Source organism: Trichechus manatus, unplaced genomic scaffold (assembly GCF_000243295.1).
Source record: "Trichechus manatus latirostris isolate Lorelei unplaced genomic scaffold, TriManLat1.0 scaffold00044, whole genome shotgun sequence".
Taxonomy (NCBI): domain Eukaryota; kingdom Metazoa; phylum Chordata; class Mammalia; order Sirenia; family Trichechidae; genus Trichechus; species Trichechus manatus.
This window is the reverse complement of record NW_004443980.1, coordinates 200,030-222,432: the sequence shown is the minus strand read 5'-3', so window position 1 is coordinate 222,432 and position 22,403 is coordinate 200,030. Positions and strand designations below refer to the sequence as shown.

The window sequence follows — 22,403 nt, the reverse complement described above, 5'->3', positions numbered from 1 at the left end:
CGCGAGGACAGGTCTGGGAACCTGCCCCTCGTTTCGGATGAGGGGATCCGAACCCCAAGCCTGTGGGTTAATTCAAAGTCGTGCCCGTGGCCCCTTGGGGCGCGAGGATAAGAACCGGGTGGAGAGTCGGCCTGAGACCCTCACTTACGCTCAGAAGCGGTGCCTCAGTCTCCTCGGTCCGGCCGGGAGCGCAGGGCGCGTTCCCTCCCTCTCCCCGGTCTCGGCTATTTGGGCCGGCGCCTCCGCACTCGGTCCGCGGCCTCCGGCGGGCGCCGGGCAGGCACTGCGGGCAAGCCGGCGGACCCGACACCAGAGCGGCAGACCGCAGGGCTCGCCACCGCCGCGGGAAAAGTGTGGCGTGGCGCGGAGGGCGCCAGCGTCTACCGCTCTGCGCTGCCGTCTATCAGTTCTCCGTGCCCGCCTCCCGCGAGCCGTGGATCCGAAACGCCGCAACCGCGAGGAGTGAACTCTGCACCTGGAAGATCGATCAGGGTCGCGCCAGGGACTCCCATTGGCCTCCAACGGGCGGCGGGCACTGCGCTGCGGGCTCGCGCGCCAACACGGGGGCTTCGAGTGGGGGAAGGGACTGAGGACGGGACCAAGGCTGTCCATTAGAGGCCACGCCTACCACGGCCGAACTTCCACTACAGCCCCGCCCACAGGGGCGGGACCCATGTGCGCCACGCCGAAAACTCGTTAAAGCCTTGGCAGAGTCTACTGGCTGAAAGGCCGTGGGAAGCAGCTGCCAACAACCAATTGGAATGCGCAGTCGGCTTGTGGGGGCGGGGCAGCATATCATACTTCCTCAGGAGCCAATAGAGTAGAGGAACGGAAAAGCGCTTCTTGAGTTCCGGGGTCGGCGGAAGATGGCGGCTACCGAAGAGGGTTGGTGTTTGTGCAAATTATTGAGGTGAGTAGCTGGAGGAGTGGGCTGGCAGGCGTTTTCCGTTCGGCTATGGTACTTGCCCGCACAGTGCAGCTAAGCTTTGCGGAAGAAGGCCTACCTTGTCACAAACCTAGGATATTTTCTCAAAGCCAGAGAACTTTTATTCCTCCGTGTTTGGGGTCTCCTGGATAGAGTTTCTTTCCCAGCTTTAGCTTTTTCTTCTTCTTCGCAGTTCAATAATCTACCATAAATTATTCATCTCTATTTCTCATTTTCCTTTTTGAGTAAGCCAGGAGTCGTTTTCCAATCCGTTCTGTCTCTCATTTTGGTAAAGAAGAAACCGGATCTTCTTTTTCGTCTTAGTTTCTCCACTTTAAACTCACAAAAAAAGTCATTGTTAACAAGTGTCATTGAAATATAAAGTTTATGTTGAATCCTCTGCTTCTTGATCATCCATTACTTTTTTTCTGGTTGGTGAAGACTAGTTCTACAAAATATTATTATCTTTATTACATAGGTAATACATTGTTTATTGTAGAGGAGTTAGGAAGTAGATGGGCAAAAAAGAAAAGTGGCCAGGAATACCACCATCGGGTTAACCACTGTTGGTTTGGGTGAAAATTTTTTATTAAAAAAACTCTCAAACTTTTTTTCCACCTTTGTAAAATGTCTTGCTCTACGTTAGTAAAACAGAAGACCTAGTACATTATACCTACCCAGTGTTTTTAACACCTATACATTTGGTTTAGCTTAACTTTTATAATTAAAGGTAACTTCCTGAATAAACCAAAAAAAAAAAGCAACCAAACCCGTTCCCCTGGAGTCGATTCTAACTCATTGCGACCCTACAGGGCAGGGTGGAACTGTCCCATAGGGTTTCCAAGGCTGTAGTCTTTACGGAAGCTGACTGCTAACGTCTTTCTTCCCTAGTGCTGCTGGTGGGTTCAAACCACCGACCTTTTGGTTTGCAGCCCCGCGCTTAACCACTGAGCCACCAGGGCTTCTTGCTTCCTGAATAGCAGTATTTAAGTATTCTTTCTAAAGTTCAGATATTGTCTTCATTTTTGTCCCCTTTACTTCAAGTACTATAATGATTATGTAAAACATTCAGAAGGGGAAGGTCTACTTCCTGTTCTTCCCTGCCATTTGGAATATCCCTAACCCTGTTCTTTGCTAATACTAATGGCTAAATAAGTACTGAATGAATGACTCATTGTTGATTAATTATCTTTTTAAAGCCTTGTTAAAATATGGGTAAATAAATAATGGCACATAATTTAGTTATTGCTAAACAAACTTTAAAATAGATAATTTTGATGTGGTTAATAAATGTGTTTATAGAGCCTGGAAGTGTACCTTTGAAAGTAACCAGACTGAAAATAAAGGACTGGTTCACCTTTAGTCATTAATGAGATTTTGTTTTTTAAGTTAAATAGTTCGATTTGAAAAGCCTATCATAAATTTTCCCACCTAGACCATTTAAAGAAAATGTCTGCCATTTAAAATTAAAAAATTATATTTCCTGAGTATGTTATTGAAAAATGACTTTTCCAAGGTTACCCTGTGATAAGAACTGAATTTGAACCCGTATCTATCTAACAAAAACTTTTATCCATATCTCCATGCCAATGTTCACTATATTAATCTGAATTCTACCAACTGCAGCCTAAACTTGGTGCCCTCTTTTGTTTTATTGAGCTTAGCTTGTTTGTTTTTTCTTAATTCTGTAAGGGTTAAGGTAGGAATAGGGTAATTCATTCACATCTTAGTGGGAATTAATTTAATCAGATTGGAGTTTTGTTTTTCTCCTCAAAACCTTGCTTAGTTCTGCTCAGAAATTGAATCTGGAGCCTAGGGGAAGGAGTGGATCATGGTTTTAATGAGCTAAAGAGGAAGAACAGGAAGGAGGTAAAGCTCATTTTGGAACCCTTACCAAACCAAAACCAAACCAAACCTATTGCCTCCAAGTTGACTCCGACTTGTAGTGACTCTATAGGACAGAGTAGAACTGTCCCGTGGGGTTTCCAAGGAGCGGCTGGTGGATTCTAACTGCCAACTCTTACCACCCATTTTGAGACAGGATGACTTTTGAAGGACAGTCCTTAGACATTTCTTAGTTTTACCTACAGTAGACTCTGATTGTGTAAAATGACATAATTCTTGTTGAACAACAACTATTCCTTCCTCCCAAGGCACTAGCTCTAAGAAACTAAGTCATGTGATTGCAAAAGTCCTTGGAAATCGAGTATGGAAGACAAAGAATCTCCACAAATACAACTTTTCCTCTTCTTAATTGTGGTCAGAAGTAATTTTGCACATGTAACCAAGCCCTCAGTGTGAAATACTTTACTAAAAGTTACCCCTAGACAATACCCTGTAACCCTAAGTGTCTTCTACAATGGGATACCAAAGTACCCTCTCATGTAGAACCTAAGAACTACAAGTAATCAGTCAGTAATCACTGAGCAAGTCAATCCCTTACACAATCTTGCAAAGGGGAGTACTTGTTTTGCAAAGTAACTTTTCTAAGATCTTACTTTTTTGTCTACTATAAGCCTATCAATCTCAATTAAAATGACATAAAAAGTAAAAAAAAACAAAAACAAAAACTTTAGATTCTATGAGTTGGCTAGATTTTTAAAAAAATAAAACAGCCTTTTGAAAGCTTGTCCTGGGAAAGCTGACTGCCCCTTGTGATGTTGCATTTATGAATGATACATTCCAAATGTCTTAAATAAATCTTAATGCTTCTATCAAGTCCTATTCATCCTTTAAGGCAGTAGTTCTCCAAGTATGGTCCATGGCAAATCTGTATGGACCCTGGGGGCTCCTGAGACACTTTCAGGGGGTCTTTATAACGTCAAAATCATTTTTATAATAATATTAAGATAGCATTTGCCTTTTTCACTATGTTGACATCTGCACTGATTGTGCGCAAGTAATGGTGGATTAAACTGCCTTGGTATGAATCAAGGCAGTTTCACCAAACTGTACTAATAGTCATTGTGTTTTCACTACTATGCACTTTGCAGTTTAAAAATAAATGAATAAAAATAAAAGCCAGTTTTAATTAAGAATGTCCTTGATGAAACAGTAAAAAATATTAATTTTGTTAAATCTCTACCCTTGAGTACACGTCTTTTAACATTCTTTGTAATAAAATGAGTACACACTAAAGCTCCTACAAAGTATGATGGCTCTGGAGGAAAAGCTCTTGTACAGTTGTGTAAATTGCAAGCTGAGATGGACACTTTTCAGCTGAATGAATGACTCACTGTTGATTACATTTATCTGTTTAAAGCCTTGGGTTTAAATATGGGTAGACAAATAATGGCACGTTTTTTAATTATATTTAGTTATATAGAGCTTGACAGAAGTTTTTTTTTATGGAATGCCATTTTTGCTTGAAAGAATGACTGACAGACAAACTATGGCTATTCTGAATTGGGCAGACATTACCTTGAAAATGAATTCAGTGACCCTGTCACTTCAAAGAAAACAGTGTCAGAATGTGTTGCTAATGATAAAGCTTAAGCTTTCAAGTGAAAATTAGAATTTTGGAGAACTTGTATCTGCCATTCTGAGCTTGACCACATCCCAATACTTAAAATTTGATTCTCTTGATGAGATGAGTGGTGGTATTAACAAACGTGATTTTTGGATATGGTATAATGAAATGTGTCAATATCTGGAAGGTCTGCATAACACATGAACCAATATTTTCCAAATACCTCAAGTCATGTTACAAAAAAGGATTTTAATGTATCAGGGTATGAAAAGGTCATTGATAAGATTTCAGATTCCATGTCATAACTGACCTTTAAGAAATTGCCGCTTGTCTAATTTGGTATAATATAAAGAAGAATATCTGTGCCATCTGAAAAGACTATTAAAATATACTCCTCTCCCCCTCCAGCAAAAATGCATATACTTTTCCCTTTTCCCGTTACGTATCTGTATGAAATGAGGTTTTCTTCATGTATTTCAACTAAAACAATGTATCACTACAGATAAAATGCAGAAGCAGATACGAGAAGCCAGCTGTCTTCTTTAAGCTAGACATTAAAGAGATTTTCAAAAATGTGAAATGGTGACTCCCTTCTTTTTTTTTTTTATGCTTTGGAAAATACAGATTGCTTTGTTTATAAAAATATGCTATATGTTAACAGGTAGTGGATTTATTGTTATTGTAAAGTGAATTAATATTTTAGATTGCTCAGTTTTCATTTCTAATATGCTAAATATTTGGTAGATATGCTGTGTAATTAGGGGTGCCCTAGAGGACATTTGACAATGTCTAGAGATATTTCGGAAACCCTGGTGGTGCAGTGGTTAAGAGCTTGGCTGCTGACCAAAAGGCCAGCAGTTTGAATCCACCAGTCACTCCTTGGAAACCCTATGGGCAGTTCTGCTCTGTCCTGTAGGGTCGCTATGAGTCAGAATCGACTTGACAGCAACGGGTTTGGTGTTTTTTTTTTTTGGAGATATTTTTGATTGTCATGATTGGGAGGGTACCACCGGCATCTAGTGAATCAAGGCCAAGATGCTATTAAATACCCTACAATGGGCAGCCCCCACCAAAAAGAATTCTCTGGTACCCAAGTTGAGAAACCTTGATGTAATCAAAAGCTGTGGGTCCTCAGTAATTTTTAAGAGTATAAAGGTGTTCTGAGAGCAAATCATTTTAAAGAGTCAGATACCTCTTCAAGTGATGGACTTGTTACAACAGGAAATATCCCACATGAGAAATTTATTTCAGAACTAAATATCAATAAAATACTCATTTTTCTGAAGAACTCGTATGTTTTCTGCTTATTGACAATGAAAATTATGTGACTATGCAAAGTGTCCCCGTATTTGCTTTGGTCACTAAGCAGGCCAGAGCCCAATCTGTTGTTCACTACTATGTACAAACATGGCCTGCATCTCTGAGCCCCTCTGCCAATGGTCACACCACTCTTCACTCTCAATTTTCCCTGCTCCTGACTTCATTATTTAAGTTTTAGTATTTTATTGTTTTTATGTCTTACAAGCCCCTCAAATTCTTTGTAAGGGTAAGCAGGGTATAAAAAAATTAAATTAGGTGCCCCTTAGATTAGCCAACCCTAAGAGAAAAATATACTTTTGAGACATTATTTTAATATATAATTTAAAAGATATCTTAAAAGGTAATGAAATTTTGCATTCAGTCAACAAATATTTACTGAATGCCCTCTCTGTGCCATACATTTATGGTAGGCATTAGGGATAGAGTGGTGGAGAAGTCTGGGCCCTTGCCTTTGCAGTGCTTCAGTCTATGTGGCAGTAATAGAAAACCTTTTAGCAGTCAGTTTATAGCTGAGTTTACTAATGTGCATTAAGTAGAACATTAGTAGAATTTTAGCAACTCATCCATGCACATAAGGAAAGGCAGTGATATCAGGGTCATGTAAACAAATCTAGGCATCCCTGGGTGGTACAAATGGTTAATGTGCTTGGCTACTAATCTAAAGGTTGTCAGTTTGAGTCCACCTGGAGACACCTAGGAAGAAAGGCCTGGCCATCTACTTCCAAAAATTAGCCATTGAAAACTCCGTGGAACACAGTTGTACTCTGACACACATGGGGTCGCCATGAATCTGAGTCGACTCAACGGCAAATGCTTGTTTTAAAGAAATCAGATGCAGAACTGGAGAAACTTAAATTCCAATCCTCTCACCCCAGAAATTGTTCTGCTTGAGGTGAAGTGAGAGAATAAAAATGATTTACTATGTCACCCAACTTTTTTAACTAATGTAATACTGATCGGGAGACAGCTTTCTTTGGGTTATGTACTATCATTTTGAGGGTCAGATGCCCTTCCTAATCATGCTTAGGTTAATCATTAAATTTGTTTTTAATCCTCTAACACACACACAGAGTGAGGGGAAAGGTGGCTCAACAGTGATTTTTACTGCTGATTGAAAAGGCTATTAAATTGCTAGCATGCTGTGAAGATTGGATTTAAAGGGGACTTTCACTTGCGATGTTGCATATCTTACAGCATTAGAATTTCAATAATTGAGTAAAGTAGATGGGTAAAAGTAGACTTTAGTTTGATAGTCTTTTTAAAATATTTAATATTTTTTAATATTAATATTGATTTTCACTTTTTCACTCTTGCTTCAGGTTCTTTTATTCATTATTCTTTCCTGGGTTAATTGTAAGTGGAACTTTATGTGTATGTCTGGTCATTTTCCTTTGGGGAATCAGACTGCTGCTCCAGAGAAAGAAAAAATCAGCGACAACTAGCAAAAATGGGAAAAATCAAATGGTGATTGCATTTTTTCATCCATACTGCAATGCTGGCGGAGGAGGAGAAAGAGTGTTATGGTGTGCCTTAAGAGCCCTGCAGAAAAAGTAGGTATGCATCTTTCTTAGGTAATTTGCTCCATTGGTAACCATTTAAAAAAAAAAAAAATCATTGCTCAGAGTCTTAAAAACTTGTGAGCAGCCATCTAAGACATAGCTATGGGTCTCTTCCCGTCTGGAGCAAAGGAGAGTGAAGGGAACCAAAGACTCAATGAAAAATTAGTCCACAGGATTAATGGCCCACAAGAACCGCAGCCTTTTCTAACCTGAGACCGGAAGAACTAGATGGTGCCCTGCTACCACTGCCAACCATTCTGACCAGGAACACAATAGAAGGTCTTGGTTAGAATGGGAGAAAAATGTAGCACAAAACTCAAATTTCTCAAAAAGACCAGACTTAACTGGACTTACAGAAACAAGAGGAATCCCCAAGACTATTGCCCTAGGATACCCTTTGAATTTGGAACTGAAGCCACTCTCGGTGGTCACTTTTCATCAAAATAAGAGATTGGCTTTTAAAATAATACTACCTGTGAATACTGTGTTCCCTTAAATTAATCAACCTTATGAGACCAAACAGTTAACATTTACCTTATAACAAAGATGAGACGCTAAGGAGAGGCAGGAAAGCTAGATTAATGAAAACAGGACAAAAGGAATGGAAATAATGAGAATGTTGACACATTGTGAAAAATGTAACCAATGTCATGGAGTAAGTTGTATAAAAATCATTGAATTGGAAACTAACTTGCTATGTAAGATTTCACCTAAAACACAATTAAAAAAATCATTGCCCAGAAATTCATTTTTCTCTAGTTCCCTTATTCATAGCCACAAATTTCTTTTTTAACTCTTCTTCAATAAGGAAATACTTCTTTGATATGTCCACATGCCTTATAAGATCCTATTTTATTTTACTTGATATATAAAGAAATGGAAGGGAAAGTATCTGCCCTTTTATGGTATAGTTTAGTGGGGATAACAAGTCACCTTGGGAGAATATGTGCAGAAAACATTGAATAATAAACAGAAATATGCCAAGTACTGTGAAGCACTCTAAGCCTGAATACTTTTAGTTAGGGGTCCACACAAGAAAATCATCTCTGTGAAAGCACTCGTTTGATTCTAATGTTATGTCTTTACCAGTTGGATAGTCTTAAGTAAGTTACCATATCAAGAAGGAATATGATGTTACACGTCATTTAATGTTTTAGGCTTCCTCCTCTCTACCCCTACCCGAAGGTTATTTATGATTCTGTCTTAGAAAGGAAAAAGCATAGTAGGATATAGAATCCATTTTTTGTCATATGAGGAAAACTTTCTCTTACATGGGTTCCTTACTTGCTGTCACAAGCCCTTCGTTCACTTCCCGAGCCTTCCCACGTAATTCCCTCAGCTATACGTTTCTACATTCTTGGCTCATCCTGGCTTCAGCCCTGTATTTCTTCTGCCATCTTCTAAAAATCCAAAGACTTCTCTTAAATTCTAGATTAATTTTTACCTCCTTGAAGCCCACCCTAGTCAATCTATACTACTCTTTCCTTCTCCTAACTGGGCAGTAGCTTTGTCTAACTAGATTATCGAATTCTTGAGGGCATGATATCTGTATACATACTTCCCAGCAACCCCTGTTACTTCTAACCCCCCTTCAAGAAAAAAAATCCAAATAACTAGTATGTCACATAAGATAGTTTTTCATCTTGTTCCTGCCACATTTTATTTCTCATCCCTCTCTGTTCCCTCACATATAACTCGCTTCAGCATGCTGATCTAGAGGAAGCTCCGCGAACTCCATGCTCTCTCTAGATTTCTTGCCTTTCCATATAATGTTCATTTTTTCTGAAATAACCTTTTTCTCCTCAGTTAATTTCCTACAAGCCTTTCATGGCTCAGCATACGCCACAGTACACTTTTCACTTAATCACCAATGTTTACTGGGGACCTACTATTTATCAGGCAGGAGTCCCTGGATGGCATAAACTGTTAAGTGCTTGGCTACTAACCAAAAGGTTGGTGGTTCAAGCCTACCCAGAGGTGCTCCAGAAGATAGGCCTGATGTTCTGCTTCCAAAAGGTTATAGCCTTGAAAACTCTATGGAGCAGTTCTGCTCTGCACACGGGGTCACCATGAGTCAGAATTGACTCGACAGCAATTAGTTAACTCATTATGTATCAGGCCTTGTTCTAGGACTTGAGATTAAAGTGTTGAACAAGATAGATCAGACCTCTCTCTCATGGACCTTAGATTTTAGTTGAAAGAGATAAGGTAATAAAGAAGGAAAATATCAAATATTGATAGTACATCTAAAAAGTTAAAATAGGACGACATTATGTGAGTGAGTTGATACTTTAGATTGAATGGTCAAGGAAAATCTCTGAGGCGATAATACTTAAACTGAGTTCTGAATGACAGAAATAGCTGACATTTACTGAGTGTTTACTAGGCTTTACAAAGTGTGTACTAGTAACTTCACAAAGTTACCAGGCTTTGTTTTAAGCACTTTACATAAACATCAGCTCACTTAATCTTCATAACAACCTTATGAGGGTACTATTCGCCTCATCTGACAGGGAAACTGAGGCATCGGAGCCCTTGTGCTAACCCACGTGCTACACTGCCTGCTTCTGAAAAGACAGTGGAAATGGGGAAAGATAAAGCAGAGAGAACAACTACTGCAAGTCCCCTAAGCCTTGTTCAAAGAAAGGAACACCAGTTTGGCTGAAACCTGGTAGGCCAGGGAGAGAGTGGAAGGGGAGGCTACGGAGGAAAGCAGGGCCCAGATCACATAGGACTTGAATGAGCAGGTTAAGGAGTTTAGATTTTTTATCTATTGTTACCTGACAACTGCCCCAAAATTTAACAACTTGAAACACAATTTATTATTATTGCTCATAGTTTTGAGGGTATGATAGGCCCTGTTTGAGTCCGTCATACTGTTTGCAGTCAGGTGAAATGGGCTGGAATCATGAGAAGGCTTCTCTCACGTATCTTGTTCTTGGGCTGGGCTGATGGGAACAGTTGAAAGCTGGTCGGGCAGCTCTGTCGCTCCAAGCTCCAGGTGACAAGCTTGAGTTTGTACACAACATGGCAGTCTCAGGTTAGCTGGACTTCCTACATGACAGTTGACTCCCTCTAGAGTGAGCATTCCAAGGGTAGGAAGTAGAAGCTGCCAGTCCCTCAGAGCCTGGGTGCAGAAATGGGCACAGTGTCACTTTTGCCGTATTCAAAGCAATCACAGAGCCCACCATTATGGAAGGGAAAATAGATCCCGCTTATCAATGGGAAAAGTGTCAAAGAATTTGTGGCCATCTTTAAGCCACCAAAGATCACAGTCTTTTACATTTTAAGAGGATCCCTCTGGCTGCTGGATAAGGAATGACTGGGAGGGGGTCTAGGGAAGAGCAGTGAGATACTCCCCTTGGAGGCTTCCAGCATCCTGTGGGTCTATCAATACCCATCATGCAGTTCTGTAATTGTTTTATATCTGTTTTCTCCACTGGACTGAGCTCCTTGAGGATAAAGACTTTCTCACCCCTGTATCCCCAGCACATAGCACATCATTGTAGATTTTAACAATCGGTTTATAACTTGAAGAAGAATTATAAAGACAATCACAGGGAGGCCAAAGCATTGAAAGTCATGAGTATGCTTTTAGATATTTCCATTATAGTTAGGTCATGTGTTTTAATTGTGATGCAGGTACAAGATCTAGCTTTTAAAACCTTCTTGTATTTCTCAGATAAAAACACCTAAGTAATGCGCTAGCATTATAATTCTGCCTAAAGATACCTTCAGTGAATTTTACATCTTGTTTATGAGTGTTTTATTAATATTTCATTACCATTTTTTATGCTGAGAAAGTTGTTAAAATGAAACTTGTGAACATTTCTTGAAAAAAGTTCTCATTCGTAAATCAGCAGTTTTTATTAAGTTTTGAAGCCCTTGGTGGAAGAAGTAGAGAACTAGAAAACACGGTCTTGTTTGAAGGACTAAGATTTTAGTCGTAGGAGAGTGGAAGATTCAGGACAGGGTGGGGCCAGTAGTTCAAGTACAGTGAGTGGAAAGCATTTGTTTAGTATAAAAATAACCTCCATTGGGCAGCTCCTGTCCGGAGGTGAGATGAGAAGGCAGAGAGGGTCAGGAGCTGGTTGAATGGACTCAGGAAATCCAGGTGGAAAGGAGGAATGTGCTGTCACAGTATAGGGAGAGCAACTAGAGTCACATAACAATGTGTGTATAGATCTTTGTATGAGAGACTAACTTGAATTGTAAACTTTCACTTAAAGCATAACAATAAAAAAAAAAGCTCTATGATGGTGAAGAAATGATTATAACTTTTTGATTTTAATCTAAGCAAATGAAATTTTTAAATATTATATTCCATTTTAGGTATCCTGAAGCAGTTTATGTTGTTTATACTGGGGATGTTAATGTCAGCGGTGACCAGATACTAGAAGGTGCTTTCAGAAGATTTAATGTCAGATTAATTCACCCAGTGAAGTTTGTTTTCTTAAGGAAGCGCTACCTTGTGGAAGATTCACTTTATCCTCACTTCACATTGCTGGGCCAAAGTCTAGGATCCATGTTTCTTGGCTGGGAAGCACTCATGCAGTGTGTTCCTGATGTGTACATCGATTCCATGGGATATGCCTTCACGCTGCCTCTGTTTAAGTATGTAGGGGGGTGCCGAGTTGGAAGCTATGTTCATTATCCCACTATCAGCACTGACATGTTCTCTGTCGTGAAGAATCAAAATGCTGGATTTAATAATGCAGGCTTCATCACCAGGAATCCTTTTCTCAGCAAAGTGAAGCTCATCTACTACTATTGGTTTGGTTTCATGTATGGACTGGCTGGGTCTTGCAGTGATGTAGTCATGGTCAATTCTTCTTGGACACTAGCCCATATCCTCTCCCTGTGGAAGGCTGGAAATTGTACTAGCATCGTTTATCCACCTTGTGATGTACAGACTTTTCTGGACCTTCCCTTACATGAGAAAAAGAAGACCCCCGGACACCTACTGGTTTCTATTGGCCAGTTCAGGCCTGAAAAGAATCACCCTTTGCAGATCCGAGCCTTTGCTAAATTGCTCAATAAAAAGGGGGCGGAGTCGCTTCCTTCACTTAAACTTGTCCTCATCGGGGGTTGTCGTAACAAAGATGATGAACTTCGAGTAAATCAACTGAGAAAGCTTTCTGAGGACCTGGGAGTTCAAGACCATGTGGAATTTAAAATAAACATTCCATTTGAAGAATTAAAGAAGTACTTGTCTGAAGCAACAATTGGTCTTCATACCATGTGGAATGAGCATTTTGGTATTGGTGAGTTTGTCCGTTAAACAACTTGTTGGTGTGATAAGATGTACATTTTAGGTCATTTTGATGATGATAATACTCTGGAAGTTTGTGTTGAGTCCTAATTCTCTTCCCCCAGTCCACCAAGATGCTTTTCTCACGTGAGACCCTGTCAGACAGTAGTCAATAAGAGCTAATACGTATAGACCTGTGTGCGGGTCTCTGTGTTAAAGTTTTTACAACTGTTATTAATCCTCTCTAAGACCCTATTTGATGGGTATTATTATTATTCCAAAGGAGTCCTGGTAGCACAGTGGTTAAGAGTTCAGCTGCTAACCGAAAGGTCGATGGTTTGAACCCACCAGCCGCTTGGCGGGAGAAAGATGTGGCAGTCTGCTTCCGTAAAGATTTACAGCCTTGGAAACTCTATGGGGCAGTTCTTCTCTGTTCTGTAGGGTTGCTGTGAGTTGGAATTGTCTCGATGGCTCAGAACAACAACAACATTATTATTCCAGTTTTGTAGGTGAGAAAACTCAGACATAGTGAGGTTTAGAGCTTGCCCAAGGTCAGTCACACAGTAAGTGGTAGAGTCAGAATTCTGACCCAGAGAGCCCTGCTGTTTACAACGTTTTCGGACCCCCTCTCCCCATCTAACCCCATCTACATATTGGTACAGATCCCTGGGCCCTACCCTAGTCCCAGAGTCCCTGGGTGGTGCAAATGGTTAACATGCTCAGCTGCTAACCGAAAGGTTAATGGTTTGAGCCCACCCAAAGTTACCTTGGAAGAAAGGCCTGGCAGTCTACTTCCAAAAAATCAGCCATTGAAAACCCTATGGAGCACTCTTCTACTCTGACACCCATGGGGTCACCATGAGTTGGAATGGACTCGATGACAGCTGGTTGGTTTACCCTAATCCCACTGAGCTACCAAATTAGAATCTCTGGATGGGGCCCAGGTAGATAGATGTACAGGTATCCATCGCTTAACATCCATTCGGGCAATGTCCAACTGCATATGCTTCCTTGGGCCGGAGCACCCAGGTTTCTGAGTGCCAGACGCCAGACCCTCATCTTGAGCCACTTCTGCCCGCTGCTGTGCCTCTCCTGGAAGCCACCTAGTCCGTGGCGATGAAGGCCCAGGCGCAGCTCCCAACCCTGGTCCCGCTTTGTTTCTGTGACTCAGCAGGTCTAGTCCCCACGTTTTGCCCAGTGTGGTCCCACAGGGCACCAATGGAAAGGTACACACCCCAGACACTAAGTGCCACAACGGGGAAAGTCCGGGGGACATGAAAGCACCTAAGAGAATCTCCCAGCACAGACTTGGGGGCCAGGTGACAGTTGCCCAAGGCAATGATGTGACCTGTGAGCTGGGACCTGAGTATTCCAGCGGAGAGAGCAGCATTGTGGAAGGCATGAGGCTCTTAGAAAGGAGCATAGGCAGGAACATCAGGGAATCAGGAGCCCAGTATGGCGGGAGCATGGTGTGAGGGAGGAACAGCAAAACAGTGGCAAGGTGAGCTGGGCTAGGTCACGTGGCCATGCGAAGGCAGTAGGAGAAGATGGAAGGATTTTAAATTGTGTTTAAAAGCCTCCTGTTTCTGAAAGTTGGTTCTGGCCATGGTGTAGACAGTGGGTTGATGGGGAGCGGGGAGAGCAAGATGAAAGCAGGAAGGTTGGTGGGCTGCGGCGACAAAGCAGCTGAGAAGTGCTGGCAGACTGAACTTGGTAGGTAGTCACACTTGAGAGAGATTCTAAGTAGTATCGAGCAGGACTTGGTAGTAAACTGTGTTAAATGAGGGAGAAAAAGGAGGCAGAGATGACCACCTAGGGTTTGGACGTTTTGGACAATTGTGTGAATGGTGTTGGCTTTCACCAGCAGGGAGCCCAAGAGGAGAGACAGGCTCTGAGTCCAGTTTGGAACACACAGAGTTGAAATCATCTGTGGGACATGTAAATGTATGTGTCCAGTAAAAAACTGATCGCTATAGAGCTGATTCTGACTCATAGCGACCCCATATGTGACAGAGTAGAACTATCCCATAGGGTTTTCTTGGTTGTATTTTAATGGAAGCAGATCACCAGGCCTTTCTTCCGCAGAGCCGCTGGGTGGGTTCGAACTACCAACCTTTAGGTTAGTAGTCAAGTGCAAACCGTTTACGCCAGTTCATTAGGCAGTTGTGTGTACGATTCTAAAGTACAGGAGGGGGCCCTGATCTGGAAATAAAAATTTAGGAGTTGCCATTGTCCAGGTAGGTTTCAAAACCTCCATGGATGTGGATAAGATTGCCGAGGCCAAGTGTGGAAAGCAAGAAGGGATTCTTAGTGCAGAATGCTGAGAACAGTAACAGTTAATAAACACACCAAAGAGCCAGCAGAGGAGAAGCAGAGAAACAGACAGGGAGGAGGGAAACCTCCTGAAAGTTAAATGAGCAGAGTGCAGTGTCTTGGAAAGCAAGGGAAGACAGCAAGGGGAAAAAGGGAAAGGGCACAGAGTCTAGTGCTGTCCAGGGCTGGGTAAGGTCAGGAAACCATTGGTGGCCTGGGAGGAGCAGTTTGGTGGAGAATGGAAAGCAAACATCCAGTTGTGGTTAAACTGAGCATTGAGAGAAGACAAGCAAGTGAAGTTAGTAAGTGCACAGCACACCTTCAGTAAGTTGATCTGTGAAAGGGAGATGAGAGAAGAGACAATAATGAGGGGACAATGTGTATGTGAGCGAGCACACTTTGTTTTTTTAAGAGTTTGAACTAGCTTAAATGCTGTTAATGATGGGGCTGGTAGAGAGGGAGGGGTCAGAGATACTGGAGGGAAAGGATAAAACTGATTAGATTGAGGTCTCTGAGAAAGTACAAAGAAGAGGTGGTATCCAGCTTTCAACAGAATATGTTCTGTAAGGATTCTGACAGTGTTATAGAAACAGTTATGATTTAACTTCTATGCTGTATCGAGAATGATATCAGCTATGCATCATCCTTCAGAGAACCGAGAAAGTAGTCACTGAAATCATTTTCTGATGGGCTTAATTCTCTAGGAATATGATTTGAAAGGCTGATTAGAGTAATTTATACCCCTCACCCATATCATTTGGCAGAAACTATCAGTACTTTGAAGAAGCCCTGGTGGCACAGTGGTTAAGCGCCCAGCTGCTAACCCAAAGGTTGGCAGTTCAAATCCACCAGCTGTCCTTGGGAAAAAGATGTGGCGATCTACTTCTGTAAAGATTATAGCCTTGGAAACCCTATGGCACAGTTCTGCTCTGTCCTGTAGGGTCACTGTGAGTCAGAATCGACTTGACGGCAGTGGATTTATCCAGTACTGCCATTTAGTTCAGCACTGCCACTGGACCCACAAAAGTCTCAAAAAAATTTGATAGAAAGTAAGTTAGTAACCTAGGTACCAGCAATAATATGCTTCACTAAGGTAGTTTACATTTTTTTTCCTGGCGATTCTATAATTTGAACTCTCAAAATTTTGCTTTTAATATTTTTTTTACTCCTTTCAAATCTTTCTGTTGTCATTAGTTGCTGTCAAGTCACTTCCGACTCATGGCGACCTCGTGCATGCAGAGTAGAACTGCTCCATAGGGTTTTCAAGGCTGTGAGCTTTCAGAGGCAGATCACTAGACCTGTCTTCCGAGGTGCCTCTAGGTGGGTTGAGACCACCAACCTTTCAGCTACTAGTGGAGCACTTAACCATTTGTGCCACCTAGGAACTCCATTTTATCTTCCTAATACCTATTAATTATCTAACACCTTGCTAGCATTCTCTAATCTTCTAGTTTGTTTTCCTATCTGGTCTTTTATTTTGTTTTATATACTTATAAATTATACATATTTTATAGATTATTCTTTCATCTATTTGTCTGTTTTAATTAAGACCAAATCGGCATTATTGTGAAGCTCTGAAAAGTGAAAAACTCAATTTATTTTCCATCATGAAAGTTAAATGAGCAAGTGTAGAACATACAGAAATTTGTAAAGGTTTCTGCGCATTCATGTTCTTAATGAGCACGCTTAAGCACTTAAAAGCCTGCAAGTTTTCTGTTTCTCTTTCAGGAATTGTGGAGTGCATGGCAGCTGGCACGATCATCCTTGCACACAAGTCAGGGGGCCCAAAGCTTGACATTGTAGTTCCTTATGAAGGAGATGTAACTGGATTTCTGGCTGAAAGTGAAGAAGGCTATGCTGATATGATGGCTCAGATTCTTTCCATGTCAGCAGAAAAGAGACTTCAGATCAGAAAAAGTGCCCGTGCGTCTGTACTCAGATTCTCAGATCAGGAGTTCGAAGTGACATTCCTGTTGTCTGTGGAGAAGTTATTTAAATAATGCCATATCTGCTCAAATGAAAGCTATTTTATGTAAAGTGGTTAAACATCTTCACGTGTACATATTTTTCTAAACTGATTCCCTGTGTAATAAAGCCAGCCTAAGCAGTGTTCTCAGTGGTATGTACATAGCCAAGGTATTTATTTCAATGAAAACAAAATTACCTAAATGGAAAGGTAATTTTACATAATGAATAAAATGAGAGTTTAAATGTAAAAAATTTAGACTAGTGTTGGTCTCAAATTCTGAAAAATATGGATCTGAAAGAAAAAAGATTAACAATCTTTAATTTTTGTGTAGTTCATATTTTAAAAATTATTTTTGTCAAATCATTTTACTTTAGAAAACAGAGTTAAAGGAAATGTTGAAAGGAAATGCCTGATAATTGACTAGCACTTTAGAATTGTCCAGACACTTTTGGAACACTTAGAAAAATTCCTGTGCATTTAATTTCTAAACAGTATTATTGTGGGTCACTCTTGTGAACATACCTAATGATTTTCTTAAAAGAGAAAAGAAGCTTTAAGCAGGCTTATTTATTCATGTTCTGAAAGCATAGCCAAAAGTCATGATGACCATGATTGCTTTATGGGTGTATGTAGGCATGGAGGCCAGTGTACTGCCAGCGGTCCTTTCCATAACGAGGTATTTGTGAAAATTGCTTTTGCTTTGTGCTGTAAGCACGTTGGTACGGGCCTCTCGTGTTATCCTTTAACAGCTCTGCATCTCAGAGGCTGGCCGTCACATCTAAGTCATTCATTCAAGAGGGCTGAGTGAAAACATCCAGACCAGTTGTTTTTCTGAGAGTAGAGATGTGGTATACTGATCATCTGCAAGTCTCTGTTATCAGCACTATGCGTTGTCAGATGGCAAGGGGACAGTTTGAAAAGAGCACTGGACTAGCAGTCAGAAAACCTGGGCTTGACCATCATTTACAAACATCTGACTTTTGACACAAAGCTGCCACTTAGTCTTTCTGAGCCTCAGATTCTTCATCTATAATCTGTGAATGTTAATACTGGTCTTCTGTACCTTTTAGAGTTGTGGGGCTGAGATTGAAAGTACTTAGAAAATTATAAAATTTAATTAAGGATAACAATATATAGTAAATGTTTTCTGTAATTCTATGTTTATCAATGCATCACAACTTTATATAGATTCTTGATTATTAAACCAGTAGCTAGGAATAAGTATACATTTAACAGGACTTCTGCCCTGAAAAACTAGCATGGAAAAGTGAATATATACTTTTTGCAGATACAGCTAAAAAGACAAATGTATGAGCAGCTTTTGGCATTTTCTGTATACATAATCAGTTGCTCCTAGGTCGGTGAAATGACCTCCTTCACAGTCTAATACAACTTTGTGTTAGGGGCATGTGAAAGAGTCATGTGGTTCCATTCCTCTAATCCCTCATCCGTTCGTCTATCCAACCAGCTTCATTAGCTACTCCCAGGTACATTGATGATACATCTGCATAAGTCCACAAGCCATCTTCTGTCACCAGATTAGAAGGAAGCAAAGCAGAGTCCCAGGATATCCTGACACACCAACATAGCTTTGTGCTAGAGATTATTCAATTTAGAAAAAAAAAACTAGTGGTAACTGATGCTGGAAGGAACCTTACGCATTCTCTAGTTCAGTTTTCTCTTACTTTCAGTTTCATAGACAAGAACAATTTAAACCTAAAGAGCTTAGCTATCTCCTTCAGTGTCACAAAGCTATTTACTGACAGAATCAGGGTTATACCCTGGGTCTTCTGACTCCCAGCCCAGTGCTTTTTCTTAACTTATATCTAGTTCTTGAGGTAAGAGTCATGGAACTGCCCGTTCAGCCTATCCATCTACACAAAGAAAACCATGGGACTACAGATACAGATATTGGAATGTTAAGAGCAAAACTAGAAGATGTAGTGAAGGAAGAAAGGATTCTGGAATTCTATAGTATGTTTTTTAAACTGCTTCAAATGATTTTTATTTATCACAAGCATATTGGAAAAAAAAGTTGACGTATATGTCTACTTTCAGTGTACCTAATGTGCTTATTAAGCATTCAGCTGCTAACCAAAAGGTTGGTAGTTTCAATCCACCAGCCGCTGCTTGGAAACCCTGTGGGGCAGTTCTACTCTGTCCTATAGGGTCACTTTGAGTTGGAATCGACTCAGTGGCAACAGGTTTGGTTTTTAGCAATGTGGTATTATGTGTTTTTTGTTTTCCTGAAAGACTGAGTGGTACCATGAAAAGCTTCAAAGCAATATGTCAGTTACCATCTCTGTGAAGAATTTCCATCTGGCTATCAGTTCCTAGAACACGCTGCCTGTGGGTGGTCCAAATGTGCTGTTTTGAACCCACATCAGTGGTATTTTATTTCCAGTAGTGAGCTATAAAGTACATGTTATATGTTCTTTGTATAGTAGTCTTTCCCAACTACCTATTTGCATCTAAATACAATTTAAAGAACTGATTTGCATCTATCTTGGATACTTTTCCCCATATGGTACCCTTTATACCCCTCATGTAGTCTCTCCCAACTCTGGATTATTTATTATCTCCTACAAATAATTCCAAGTTCTACATTCCAATAAATTTAATTTAAAAAAAAAGAAACTAAAAACAAAATTGTCTTGCCTCTGGTGCCCAAGAAAAATAGATTGTCAGGTTTAATAGACTATTTTAAATGAATATTGCAGACATACAAAACACTGTAGCGCTTCATAGATTTTATTTTTCGGGTCATCTTATACACAAAATTATGAGATAGGAGCCAATGTGGTTATCAGTACTTTCAGTATATATGTATGTAATTATATAAATGTAACCTTGACTCCAGGACTATGAATATGAATAAATAAATACCTGAGAGTATGTCTGTGCTAAATCTGTCAATGAGTACAAAAAAGTTAACTTCTGTTACATTACTACAACAAGTTATACAAGTTGCTAGAATCAAATTATTCCTCTGTAATTGTCTTGGAAGAATTATAGCCAGAATGCTTCTTAGAAGTGAGGATGGTAGGACTTCATCTTGCATACTTTTTCATGTTATCAGATGGGATCAATCCCTAGAGAAGTACATCATGTTTGGTAAAGTAGAGGGTCAGCAAAAAAGAGGAAGACTTTCAATGAGATGGATTGACACGGTGGCTGCAACAATGGGCTCTGACATAGCAACAATTGTGAGGATAGCACAGGACTGGACAGTGTTCTGTTACACAGAAGGTATCTATGAGTCGGAACCAACTTAAGTCTCCTAACAACAACAGAAACAATTTACCTCTCCCTCTGCTCCTCTGTAACTCTTGTTCCTCTTCACACACACACACACACCCCACCCACCAAAGTCTATACAGAAACAGTTCAATATTCTAAGTGCAATATTCTAGCGCTATGTGCTGGGGTGGGGGTGGGGGAATCTTAGATTTAATGTAAAGACACTTAAAAAAGAGGTTGAAAAGCTGATAACAGCTGTTGGTACCATTTAAAGAATGATCATAGCATTGCCTATAAGCAAGAGGCATGAGTTTATATATGTTTTATAAATGGTTTTTAAGATGTTTTCATGTTTTATAAACACATGCAGGTCTGAGCTACTTTCAAATTAAGTACTAATGTTCAAATAAGTCACTATTTACTGAACACCTCTGCATTCACTATTTATTGAACACCTCTGCATTCTCTCTGTAGCTACGTTTATAACTACAAGCAGTCTTCACTTTGTGTGGTAGTGCAGGACTGTAAAAACAACCATGCAAGCTGAAATTATGCGAAGTAATCTTCATAATGGGGAAAATGATGAGTGTTTTGAGACCTTTAAAATTGTTAAAATACAAAAATTCTTTTACTATTATTAATGTATAGGGAAAGGAAAAATAGTAAAACTATTATTTAGTATACTGTACTTTAAAACATTAGAAACATTAAGAATTATTGTGTTTGGACTTCCGGCAACATGGTGTTCTAGGCAGAAGCACCACACTATCCCTCCACAGCAAAGATCCAAAAAACTAAGCCAAACAGAGAAAACAGCAATCCTGAAGCCCTAAACATCAAATGAAGACATAAAGAACTCAGCCAAGCACCAAATGGAATAAGAAACTGACAGAGAACAGAGAGTGAGGAGACATACATGGACAGGTCACCTATCAGCTAAGGCAGCACGGATCCACCATCTTGGACTCCTATCAGAGACCAGCAAATATTGGGTACGAGAAAGCAGCTTCACGGAGCTTCCAGCAGGAGACAGAACAACCGGTAACTGGCGATATACGCTTTCCCACCCCCCACCCTTCTTCACCCCCACTCAGCCTCCTCTGCTTCCCACGGCCACAGTCTCTTGGATGGGAAGCACCAGTTGCTTGGATTCCACCCGCCTGCACTGGCTGACTCCCTGTGTGCCATTTTTGGGCTGCTGGTGTTGCTTTTTTCTGCTGCTTTTGATTTCTTCCTTACCTCTCCACCTCCCCCTCCTTTTGCTCAAATACCTGGTTCCGTGCACCATCTTTGCTTCTTCCTGAGGGACTGTGGAGCTCTGCTCGAGTGTGGAACTGCTTCCTGGTCCGTGTTGCCACGCTGGTGGAATCCCAGGGCTTTTGTTTGTTTGTTTGTTTTCCTTTTCTTGAGTTGGGAGCCCGTTCTGGCCTGGCAGTGCTGTGCAGCTTGGGACTTACCCCCTCAGCTTGCCCAGAGGTGCAGAGGGATCCCAGAGGGCATTTCTTTTTTTGTGTTTTTTTTTTTTTTTTAATTATTATTATTCTGTTTTTTGGGGAGTTTTCTTTAATTTGTTTTTTCTTTTACCCCTTGTTCCCTTTTGTTTTTCTTCATTACTCAGTTTCTCGTCTCTCTATACCTTCCTTCTCTTCCTGTCCCCTGGATACCTGGCACTAAATATGTCTACGCCTCCTAGCCAGGTTGTACTTCAACACCTGGAACAACTTCCCCAGACCTCGTAGCCACACTGGTGGGATCCCTGGGAACTTTGCTGTTATTTTTTCTTTATAATTTTTATTTATTCATTCTTTTTTTTCTTCTTCTTCCCATTTGTTTTCCTCCATTTCATAGTCTCTCATCTCTCCACTCCAGGGGCAAGCTCCCCTAGCACTCTTTTTTGTTTGCTTATATGTTTTTGGCTCCTGTTCCTCTCTCCTCTCTCCCATACCCATCTTAGCTCCACACGACACAGTCTCCCCCCTCTATCCTGCCTACCTGCACTGTGCGCTTAACATCACACCACCCAGCAGCACAGGCACAGCCTACCAGAACCTGCCCTGCACTGATTACTGACCCACCCTGGTGACTGTAGTAAGTGCCACAATCCATCCCAGCAGCTCCTCTTCAGCTAGACCTGCCGTGCTGTACCATATCTGAGCGACTGACCCGCCGATTGGAGGAGGCAAAAAGTATTGTGCCCACAGACGAGCAAACAACAAAGAACACACAGCCCGCCTGCTCAGACATAGCCAAATTTAAAAAAAAAGAAAAAAACTACTGAGTGCCTCGAAGACAGCAGACAATATCAAAACATTTACAAAAACAGGACCGGATGGTTCCAGTAGGTGTCCAAAATAAAA

General features: G+C 40.8%; 1 protein-coding gene across 4 annotated transcripts; it reads left to right on the top strand.

The window, feature by feature from the left end:
* The first annotated feature begins 791 nt into the window (after window positions 1–791).
* On the top strand, window positions 792–17,975 carry ALG11 (ALG11 alpha-1,2-mannosyltransferase). 4 transcript variants are annotated; one of them, XM_004376559.3, is made up of 4 exons: window positions 792–910; window positions 7,034–7,264; window positions 11,606–12,537; window positions 16,566–17,975. In XM_004376559.3, exons 1-4 carry the CDS (start codon window positions 867–869, stop codon window positions 16,835–16,837), a joined length of 1,479 nt encoding a protein of 492 aa, XP_004376616.1. In that variant the 5' UTR covers window positions 792–866; the 3' UTR covers window positions 16,838–17,975. The 4 variants fall into 4 exon arrangements, with proteins under 4 accessions (XP_004376616.1, XP_023587282.1, XP_023587281.1 ...); XM_023731513.1 differs by having other exon boundaries at window positions 873–910; window positions 7,118–7,264; XM_023731514.1 differs by lacking the exon at window positions 7,034–7,264 and having other exon boundaries at window positions 853–910.
* Window positions 17,976–22,403: the final 4,428 nt, after the last annotated feature.

Excerpts from the sequence above, each read along its gene's own strand:
- ALG11 (XM_004376559.3), top strand. The coding sequence starts at position 867 with ATGGCGGCTACCGAAGAGGGTTGGTGTTTGTGCAAATTATTGAG. Across the intron at positions 911-7,033 it reads TGTTTGTGCAAATTATTGAG|GTTCTTTTATTCATTATTCT; the intron begins GTGAGTAGCTGG and ends CTCTTGCTTCAG. Across the intron at positions 7,265-11,605 it reads TTAAGAGCCCTGCAGAAAAA|GTATCCTGAAGCAGTTTATG; the intron begins GTAGGTATGCAT and ends ATTCCATTTTAG.